This window comes from Drosophila ficusphila, unplaced genomic scaffold, assembly GCF_018152265.1.
Source record: "Drosophila ficusphila isolate 14025-0441.05 unplaced genomic scaffold, ASM1815226v1 contig_412, whole genome shotgun sequence".
Classification (NCBI taxonomy): Eukaryota; Metazoa; Arthropoda; class Insecta; order Diptera; family Drosophilidae; genus Drosophila; species Drosophila ficusphila.
Genome location: NW_025064326.1, coordinates 1,576,050 through 1,586,901, shown reverse-complemented (window position 1 = coordinate 1,586,901; position 10,852 = coordinate 1,576,050). Strand labels below are relative to the sequence as shown.

At 46.7% G+C, this 10,852-nt stretch overlaps 2 protein-coding genes across 3 annotated transcripts; one reads left to right on the top strand and one right to left on the bottom strand.

Moving 5' to 3' along the window:
- Window positions 1-223: 223 nt before the first annotated feature.
- On the top strand, window positions 224-7,673 carry LOC108092492. 2 transcript variants are annotated; one of them, XM_017192087.2, is made up of 4 exons: window positions 224-425; window positions 3,690-3,777; window positions 4,095-4,426; window positions 4,495-7,673. In XM_017192087.2, the coding sequence occupies exons 2-4, from the start codon at window positions 3,768-3,770 to the stop codon at window positions 5,200-5,202; spliced, it is 1,050 nt and encodes a 349-aa protein (XP_017047576.1). In that variant the 5' UTR covers window positions 224-425; window positions 3,690-3,767; the 3' UTR covers window positions 5,203-7,673. The 2 variants fall into 2 exon arrangements, with proteins under 2 accessions (XP_017047576.1, XP_017047575.1); XM_017192086.2 differs by lacking the exon at window positions 224-425 and adding an exon at window positions 2,585-3,569.
- LOC108092490 lies at window positions 7,662-10,717 on the bottom strand. Its single transcript, XM_017192085.1, has 6 exons — window positions 10,627-10,717; window positions 10,451-10,576; window positions 10,271-10,392; window positions 9,571-10,206; window positions 8,514-9,516; window positions 7,662-8,451 (listed from the first exon to the last, which is right to left on the bottom strand). The coding sequence occupies exons 3-6, from the start codon at window positions 10,310-10,312 to the stop codon at window positions 7,910-7,912; spliced, it is 2,223 nt and encodes a 740-aa protein (XP_017047574.1). The 5' UTR covers window positions 10,313-10,392; window positions 10,451-10,576; window positions 10,627-10,717; the 3' UTR covers window positions 7,662-7,909.
- Between the last annotated feature and the right edge of the window lie 135 nt (window positions 10,718-10,852).

Sequence of the window (10,852 nt, the reverse complement as noted above, 5' to 3'; positions counted from 1 at the left end):
AAACCAAAAAAGGCTAAAATTAGAATTTTCTAAGTATTAACACTGCTTGAGATGCTGTTTATGCTGCACAGAAGTTTTCCGCTTTTGGCTTCAAAGCTGCATATGACGGAAAAAAGCTGTCTGGGCCCCACTGCTGGAGCAGCAGTTGGGGAGAGCGAGAGAGTAAAAGAGAGGAAATTCGCTTCTCTTTGGCGCTTGTTAAGTCAATTCTCCAAAAATCCAGTCGCGTGCTGTTTAAGCGCCATTCATCGTTTTTCACTCGCCCGCCGCTGGTCCGCTTTTCCGCTAGTTTTCCTGCATTTCCACAGCCGAAAAATAATGAATACAAATAAATAAAAAAAATAAACAATTTTGTGATCAACAAAAGGAAAACCAACAATCAAAGAGGGAGACGGAGATAACCAGAAAGAGAGCGAGCGAATCAAGTAAGTTTTGGACTAACGGTGACTGTGCCAGTGTTTGTGCGTGTGTGAGAGGCTGAAGTTGCAAGCTTGAGTGCTAAATTTAGAACTCAAGCTGAAGGCTGCACCACCAGCCACCCCCCGCCTCCTCCTTTCACCCACCGCCCACCTACGTCAGACGCTCTCTCCAGAGAGCCAAAAAGCGAGTGTATGTGTGGTATGAATGGAACAAAAGTACTTCGACTTGTGAGAGAGGCAAGTGCATGTGTGTGGGGCTATGTGCATGTATTTGTGGCACGTAGACTCGTAGTAAAATTTTCCGCGTAAAATTGAAAGCAAATTGAAAAGCTCACGAGGAAGTTGCAAAAATGCCAAAACTTGAGGCCCAAACAAAAAAAGTATTACAGATTAGAATTATGAACAAACCTCAAAAAGTTTATCTCTACTTAAACTATTAATAGTACAAATTATTCCAAAACTCCTTAAAAACAGTAAAACTGAGTTTGAAAGGGATTGCTTGTACGCTTAAAAAAATATAAATTACGCTAGGAAGAGTTCTTTAATTTTTACTTAGCAATCAAACAATATTTATTTTATGTATATTACTCGTATAAAAATCTCCATGTTTGAAAAGACACAAAACGGGAGACTGCAGCCATCCCAAAAATATAAAACAAAATATTTTTTATATAAAAATGTAGAAAACTTCCTCAAGCAGCCGAAAAACCAGTTCGTGCGTAGTTTTCCATGTCATGTTTTCCACATTCGGTGGCTCCAAACAATTTCCCATATCATAGTTGCAACGAGTTTCGCACGCTTCGTTTTATTTCACTTTTTGCCGTAGTTCCATCCATGCCCCTCTTGCCCCCTCTTTTGCTTTTTCCTTTCTCCCTCTCTTCTGTTTGCTGCCACACGTTACTACTCATAGACATGGATATATAGGCATATAGTCATAGGAATAGGAATCTGCCCGCTCCAGCTGCTTCTTCTTCTGTCTATAAATACTAAGGTGCGCGACAAAGTTGTAGAGCCATGTTTGAGTACATGGTCCACCTCCACATAGGTTTGATTTCATCTCCCGAATGGGAATTAAAAGAACACCTAACACATTATAAATTTGGAAATCCCATGCCATATTTAAATATTGTTTTATAACGACCAAGTTGCTTAAATGGTATCCAAGGTTTCTAACGTTTTTGGTATTATTAATATCGAGTCCCCTATAATTTTGTGCGGCACATTGACCATCGTTGTTGGAGGCACGAGTGGAGCGCGCATGTACAAAAGCGAACAGCACTACGTTAGGCCCCTCGGCGCCCCCCCGACGCCCCCCCAATTTTCCATGAGCGCCCACACGGGCATCGCATCCAAAGTGTAGTAAGTGCACTTTGTGAGTGCGCGGCCAGGGTTGCCAGACGAACGCGTTTTGCGCAATTGTTGGGTGGGAATGGGCGAAGAATTCAATGAATGGGAAAACAGCCTGCACACAAAAGAAAATCATACCAAAGAAATTTGCCAGGGAATGTTAATTTCCACGGCTAATTACTACACGCCCATTATCCACAATCAATTACAGTGCGCAACTTTTGCAATTAAACAAGACTACATTGTTGTGTAATACGATCGGGGTCCGAAAGCAGTTCATAGTTGGGTTTACTAACTAACGATCATTTATGGTTTTGGTTTTTGTTAAAACATCTAAAATTTGTTTCTACCCCTGGCAGGGGCGGATTAAGACAATTTGCCGCCCTAGGCAGTTTTGATTTTGCCGCCCTAGACTGCAGCCTAATTTTCACCTTTAACAGTCGTAGTAGTGTTAACAGTCGAAATTTGCCGCCCCTAAAAATTTGCCGCCCTAGGCAGCTGCCTATGTTGGCTATATGGTAAATCCGCCACTGACCCCTGGTTCGTAATTTCACTTAATTTGGGTCCGAAGGTCCGAAGCATCCTTTTTTAATTTTTCTTAATATGTACCTTTAAACTCTTATTTGATCTGTTAAATCCGATTAGCACTGGCCATTTGGTAACTCTGGAAATTGCAAGCGAGAAGAGACTCGTGGGCTGCACGCAGTGGAGAATTGGTTGGGGCTGGGAATGGGGAGTCTCTCTCCAGCGCCAGCGCAGAGATTTGCAGAGACTTGGAGACAACAGTGTAGTGTTGCCTTGCCACATTGTGGGCGCAATGAGTTTTCAGTTGGAGCGCAACGTTAGCCGGTGACGGGCAATGGGTCGTATGCGATATATATGCGATATATACCCGATACAGACAGTAACGCCGTAGTAATCAGCAAAGTCAGCAGGCGTAGGCGGATCAAAAATAGTTGCACAACTGCACTTTGACCGGAAAAAAGGACTAGGAGAAAATGAATACAGGAGCTCCTGCCACAAAGTGTTGAAACCCGAATTTCGATGGGCTAAAAAGCAGCTAAGAGTTGAGCTTAACCCTTCGGTGGTGCGGTGCGCCTGTTTTTTTTTTTTTGCGAATTTCCCATCGTCTGGTTTCCGTTCCCGTGCCAAAAAAAAATCGATAATTCCGTGCTGTATAAGTTACGGCAAAAGGTGCGCGGATATTCCGTTCGGGATTTGAGTTCGGGTGTTTTGAGTACTACGCGTAAGGACCAAGTGTGCGCGAAAGAGATTGAAGGAAAGAGAGATTGTGAATCACAATAAAAAACTCGTAACCCGATGTTCGACTCAAACGAAAATCATTTTCCAGAATAAGAAACCTTTGCTTATTACCGGTTAAATACCGCGAAACTCACAAAAAATGGTTTGATGGATGAAAAACTTTGTTCTAAGCAGAGAGAGAGCGAAAACTTTCTCACCGCCACCGTTACTCGCTAGCTACGGACTTACAACCTAAGAGAGAGTGGGAGAGAGAGAGAGCGAAGCGGAATCGCAAAACGAAGCAGCGCGTAAAAATAACAAACAAAAATACATGCGGAGGCGTATAAATAGAAACAGCGTGTAAAGCGCAACGGCAAAAAAGTCAGTAGTATGTAGTAATAGTAGTAGAAAGAGAAGGCAGACGTGGGTGCACCGTTGTCCTTGTGTGCGTGTGGCATGTGGAGCGACTAAGAGCCAAAGCGGAAAATCATGATAAAGTTTGTCAGGCAGAAAAATCGCGAAAACACACTGAGGGCATCTAAAAATTTTATGCGTAAAAAGGTGGGCGTTTTGAGTGAATATTTTATAAACTATTTTCTAAAAAAAAATAATTATCTTTTCTGGCAATAAAGTCATTTATCCAACTTTTGTTACTGACAATTTCATTACAACTCTTTTCAGCGTGAATCGAATGACTCTGGCACCGAATCTGATGGTGAACTCCTCGATGTGGAAAACCAACGTCACTTAGACGTGGATATGGAAACTAGTAAGTGACTGACTCAAAAGACAGGTTTCGAAGGCGTATTTTGAAACTATTTCGAAACTAAAATCCACCACTTTGGCTTGAAGTTCCATTTACACTTTTAAGCTCCAAACAAATAGAAACGAAATGAAAAAAAACTTGTTGATGTTGCACCTTGTTTGGCAGCAAACTGATTTAATGTTACTTCATTGGTATTTTAAAAAAGAATTACGCGGAAATACTGGCTTAATTGTAGAGCGAAAATATCCTATCTATTAGTACTTGTTGCATACAAAATTTGTACAAGGATCACTACTAATAACATCCTTCCCATCGCCCAGGTGTTGCTGGCCAAAAAGCAACCGCTCCTGCAATGATGTGTCACCAGCAGACGTCGTCATCCTGCGCCCATCTCATGTACGACCAGCACAGTTCCGAGGAGGAGTTGGAGGTGATCAACGGGCCGTCCTCGCAGGCGGGCCAGCATCCCGGCGGAACGGCGGCCGCGGGCTCCTCGTGCGCCTCGAGGATCTCGAACCGCGGATGCACCTCCTCGCTGGACACGGAGGCGCCCTACGAGGAGCGGGCCACAACCTCCAACTCGAAGCGGTCCAGCTCCACGCTGATGGTGGAGAACCGCAAGCGGTCGCTGGCCCACAGCTCCGACGATGAGGTGGGTTGGGAATCCATTGAATTCTGTACAGAATAGAATCCTTTTTAATCCAACCTCTCCCCCAACAGCTGCGCAACTCGCTGGAGCCCATTTTGACGCCCGTGAATTTCCGCACATCGCCGCCATTGGAGGCATTCAAGCCAAATCGTAGCCATATGATGTTCCGCTCCACAACGCCACTGATATTGTCGGAGGCCCGCTGTGGCATCGAAAATATTAAATTATGTGATAATAGTGTAAACGAGGAGAATGGCGACAACGGCGGCGGCGGCGGCAGCAAGTGTGCTAAGATCGGATCGGCAGGAGCAGCTGGCGGAGCAACTGGGGCAGCTGGGGCAACCGGAAATGGCGGCAACGAGAACGAGCCGAGTGCAATCAAGGCGTGCAGCAGCTCGCTGAAGATGAGCAACAGCAGCCACCACATCTACCAGCCGCAGCCGAAGTACAGCTTCCCGTACAACAGCTCGCGGAGCAGTCCGGCCAGCACCACCGGGCTGGACATGGAGGTGCGGTCGGTCAGTCCGCCGGCGAAGCTGTTCCACTGCGCCATATCGCCCCGGCGGCGACCCAGCAACAATGCCGGCGGTCCGCCCGCAACAATATCGCCATCGTCAACGACACACAACGCTGCCAACTCCGCCGGAAGTGCCGGGAACGCCGGAAACGGCGGAAATGGCGGAAATGCCGCCAACGTCACCGCCGCCGCCACCCAGAGACTGCAGCGACCGCATCGGCCGTGTTTAGATTTTGATAAGATGCAGCAGGTTAGTCTCTAATGCCGCGCAGGCTAACTAACTAAGGTGGTCAGCCGGCCGGAAAAAGGAGAAAGTCGAGGGAGGAGTTGGAAGTGAAAGTGGAAGTGGAAGTGGAAGGCGGGAGGATGGGGGGCAAATCAAAGACTTTTTATACGAACCAACAACCACAGCAACAGGCCACTGAAACTGAATCTAAATCTGGATCTGAATCTGCGATCGGAGAACAACAGATAATGCCACCCAAATCGGATAAAGCAGCAGCAACAGCAGATTCAAGGACAAACAGCAAGAGTTAAATATCATCAAATCAAATTATATAAATCTAAAGGTAATTCAAATTTTAACGCAAACCAACAAAACCAGAAGAGAGGAACCTAAAATTTACAATAGATGCAGCTATTTTTTCACAATTTTAAACTGAAAAACTGTAACAAAAACGCGATCTGGGATCGAGATCGAGAGTTGAATGCAAAACACAATAGATTTAAAGCTCCGGGGTGAAAGGCAGATCGAAAGTGGGTGTAAAGAAGGGCGATACGCAAGTCGTATGGCAAAGGATCACAAAAGTTGATTAAAAATAAATTTAAGTCAAATCTCTGGGGGAGTGTAAAAAATGGATTTAGAGGATAAAAGTCAGCCAGTGCAAACTGAGAACTGTAAATATTGTATTTGTGTGGGAGAAAATAAAGGGAAAACCTTTGAAGAATTGGCATGCCATCAGCAGAAGAAAGAGCGGAGTAGAAAGTATTTTAATTTTTTAAAAGCCGACGAAAAACACTTGTGGTGATGTGGCAGAAGACTCGAAAATTTACGAAGAGAGAGAATTATATTTCTATAGATCGAAGGAAGGCTGGGAAAACTGCTAGGGAAAGCGGGATAGCGGGAAGTACGGAAAATAGAGGGGAAAATAGAGTAGAGAACACTGGGTCGAAGAAATAGTAACAGCAACAATGTGAAGCAACAATAGCAACTGAAATTGTATAAACAAACAAACGCAAACAAACTTTTGTATGAGGAAGCCGAAAGAGAAACTGTCGCAGCGGCAGTTTAAAAACAGCAGTTAAATATGTGTTTAATGTACAACATAAAATAGCAAGCTATTTTATAAACAATATTCAATTTATCCACAACTAAGTGAATCGAAAACAAAAACAAACAAAACAAAAACAAAACCAAAAAGCTGCCATCAACACTCATGCATTCAATTAAAGCTCTTTAGTTTTACCAATGTGATTGATGATTGATGATTGATGATTGCTTGATGGACGGACGACTAGTAAGCGCAACAATTAAACAATTGGACTATGTTTGCCAGCTCATATGTGTATTAGTGAAGCATAATTAAATCCTTTCTTTGTCAAACAAAAATAAGAAAAAGAAACTAAACAGAGGACAGCAGAACGCATCAAGTAAACCCATATTCAATTCAATGAAACCAAAAGAATCGAAACTAAAACCAGTAAACGTGTGCAGCCATAGCAAAGCAAATTAAAACATACATTTTTAAGTACCATATATTATATATGTAAATCCAAACAATGAAGCAGAGCCACAGCGAAATATTCAACGTAATGCTAATTTTTAAATCGTATTTGCTGGCGGAGAGCGGGCAGAACTTCAGTTGACTCCAAAAGTAGTAGAGGATCGCAATGTTTCGTACGCTAGTTTTCAATAGCCATCTCATGCCCACTAAAGGATTCACACACCATACACCACACTCCACATACGACACCTTCAACCTACCAAATCAGCATAATCCACACCACCAAGACACCAAGAATACTATAATAATTGCGGGGAGCCGAAGGAGGATCGATGGATCAGTTGGGATCAGGCTGGGGTGCAGTGCAGTATGATACCGATACTAGGAATGCAGTTTTCGTAATTTTTAATTATCCATTAAACCAGAGAGGAGCAGAGGAGGATAGGAGGGAAATTATATTATATTATAAAATAAAAACAAGCGGGAGAATCGAAAGATATCATGGACTGAGCGTACATAAGGCGTGGAAAAGATGAGACGCTGGTGAAGCAACCAATACTAGGATTTTAGTTCATAAGCTCTTAAGCGATGGAAATTACTGTGAGAACGGCTAACAAAAACGGAAAGCACACACAAATCTACGGAATGTTTGGCGGGGCGTTTATGTTAAATATTTTTGAAAAACAAAAACAAAAACGACAAAAATAGAGAAACAAATTATGTTGTAAACAAAGAATACAAAGATTTCATTGCGTTTTGGGCCCGGCGACAGGCGCCCAAAAACTTGTGTTGTACATAGTTACATTAATAATAACAATATATATTTAATATATATATATACATATATATATATATACTTACTCATTAACAATTAAGTCGACGAACGGTACAAGTGCAAAAGAGAGAAAGAAGTATGAAAACAGAACATTTGAGAAAACGAATGAAGTGAAGATGACAAGACGAAAAAGAAAAGATACAAAATAATAAAGAAATGCTCTGCAATAGAAGAGTTTGAATTGTGCCTTTTTATTGCAGGTAAGATCTATCCATCTGATCTGATAAACCCGAAGAATTATGATACAGATGCACTTAAGGTTCGATTTTGAACTATAATTCCTTGAAATCCTATGAATACGAGCATGCAGCCTTAGTCTTATTTATATACACGACTTGTACAAAACGCGTACGATAGATATAGATTCTTGAGTAATCCTACTTGGGAGAAACCTTGGCACAGCGTGGAGGCTATAAGCCCAGAATTTCCTGTCCACCTGGGTCGCGCAGGGCGTCAGACTTATTGGTTTGGATGGCCATCCCCCCGCCATCTTCTTCGATTGGCATCAGCTTAGCATTGGCATTCGCCACTGCCCGCCGCCTCCTGACCTTTTCCGCAGGCGGTTGGCTCGGTTGGTTCGGCTGACTGGGCTGGCTGCTTTTGGCGGGGTCGTGGATCCGGGAGTGCCGCTTCAGGTCGCCCGACACCCGGAACTTCTTCCCGCAGACGGAGCACTCGTACGGCCGCTCCCCGGTGTGCACCTTGATGTGGCTGAGCAGGTAGGAGCTGGCCCGGAAGGTCTTCTCGCAGTGCTGGCACGCGTAGTTGCGCTCCCGGGTGTGGATCCTGCGGTGCAGCACCAGCGAGTACCGCCTGGAGAAGCTCTTGCCGCAGAACTCGCACATGTGCGCCTTCACGTCGCTGTGCCGCGAGATCTTGTGGTACTTGAGGTCGCCCCACTGCCGGAACTTCAGGTCGCACTTCTCGCACTTGAACGGCTTCACCCCGGAATCTGTGGAGGAGATCGCATATTAGTCTTCTTATCTCCTAGCTAGCTAGGTTGCCAGGACTCACGTGTCCTTTCGTGGGCCTTCAGAGCACTCTGCGTGTAGAAGGACCTCTCGCAGGAGTCGCACTTGTGGGATCGCTGCTGGTTGTGCGTGTACTGGTGGTACTTCAGCGCGTTGTAGGAGTTGAAGTCCCGGCTGCACTTGTCGCAGAAGTGCTTCCTCCGCGTCTTGCTCTCCGCCTCCGCGTCCGCCTCCTCCTCCGCACTCGCCTCCAGGCCCTCCATCGAGAAGCTCTCGTTGTGCTCCTCTGCGTCCTCTGCCTCCTCGGGATCTCCCTCCTCGAAGGGGGAGGCCGCCCGGCTGTCGGTCATGTCGTCGTCCTCCAGCTTGAACTCCTCGCCCAGCTCCAGCGGGGATCTCTGCAGCTGCTCGATGGAGGAGCTGGTCGGAGGTCCCACCGGTGGAGGCGGTGGCGTTTGGCAAGCGGGCGGCGCCACCAGCAAGGTTTGCCGATGCTCTTCGCTGGCTTCGGGCAGGGACTTCTCCAGCTTCGGTTCCACCTGGGGTACTCCCTTCTCCGGGCTGAGGAAGTCCAAGGTGATGTGCTCGCTCTCATGGGGATGGCCCTTCAGAAGAGGAGCAGCCTGATCCCCGGGAGCCGGCGGAGGTTCGCCGGGCAGCAGGAGAGCCGGGAAGGCGATGTCCCGGAAGTTGTTGTTGAACCACGGAGCCGTCATCCCGCTGGAGGTCAGCTCGAGGTCCACCAGCTCGTCGCAGGTGTCCTCTATCGAGACCTTGTCCACCACGTTGCGGATGCCCTCGAGCATGTCCTCCGTGTCGCTGAACTCCACGTCGTCCACCACGGGCACCGAGTTCGGGGTGCTGTTGCTGTTGACCACCACGGGATTGAGCTTGTCCGCGCCCTGGCCGTGCAGCACCATGTTGACGCCCACGCCCACGCCCACGCTGGCCACGTCGTCCACGTGGTGGCCGATGTTGTGGAAGCTCTCGAAGTTCAGCTGCACGTCGTGGAACACCTGGTCCAGTTTGGCCTGCTCCTGCTGCAGCTGTGGGAAGCCAAAAGTGAGGAAGGGTATTCTAAAAGGAAGAGTAAGTCAAACCTTGTCCTGCGCAGAGAGCCCGCACATGTCGAGCGGCTCCTTCTGCTGCTGCTGGGGATCCTGGACCACCAGGCGCTGCTCCAAGACGGTGGGCTCGTAGTGCTGCTTGAGGTGGGCGAAGAAGTCCAGCTGGGTCTGCACCGCGTAGCCGCAGATCTCGCAGCTGTAGAGGGCCGAGGGAGCCACGTCCTGCACGTGCTTGTGCTGGTCGAGATCGGCGTCCAGGTTGCCCTTGAGCTTCCGGGAGATGCGCTTCTTGTGCGGCAGAACCTTGCGGGCGTTCGTGCAGGAGGCGTTGTTGTGCGCGTACAGCAGGTCCTCCTCCTCGTGCAGACCCGTGGACACGTCGATGGGGACCGTGGGCTCGATGGCCAGAGCGGGAAACGCTGGCTGGGAATCCGGCTGGGGCACCACGTCGTTCTCCGGCGAGGATTTGTTCACGAACTGGAATATGGTGTTGTGGAAGTTCAGCTCGGGAGTCAGGGACTCCTTCTCCACGTAACCCACTCCGTTCTCGGGGTTCCCGGCCCCGGGATTCGTGCTCAAATTGGTGGGTCCCTCGGCCTTGTAGGTGTGATCTATCAGGTCCATTATGAAGTGGTTGGGATCCCGCATCAGCTCCGTGGCCAGCAGCGTCTGCATAGCCAGGGAATCGGTTAAATCTGGGGTTTATATCCCATAGTTATTTGTTCCGACTTACGTGGTCGATGAACTGCTCGGTGTCCACTTCCTTGCGCTCCATTTTGCTGGTTTTTTCCTGGGAAAACGCGAGAAAATTCCAGGTGGCCTTCACCCCGATCAGTGAAGTCCGCAAACCTCTCTCTGAAATTAATAAAATCTCTGTTAAGGCCTACAGATTGTATTATTTATCTCATTTTACCTGATTATTAAGATTTAATGCAGAACTGATTTTTTCTTAGTGTCGAAACATCATGAAAACCAATAACTAAAATTCGATTGGTGACGAGAGCCATCCAAAATTGCGGAATTCCTTGCAACAGCGGTGCTGTATAAGACATTTTTAATTAATTAACAACAATATTTTCGTTATCTCACCTTAAATTACTGCGATTTCAATTCAATTTAATTAAATTTGTGTAATCTGAACAGCTGTTTCATGCAGATGTGCTGTGTTTTTTTAGTTCGTTAATAGTAAGGGCACCTTCCACAGCTAGCCTGGGCACACACCACTTTTAGTACGCTGTGCATTGTCTCTCAAAGCAAGCAGTCATCCTAAGCCGCGAAATTTGAACAGGGGCCTTACCACTTTAACAATACTTAC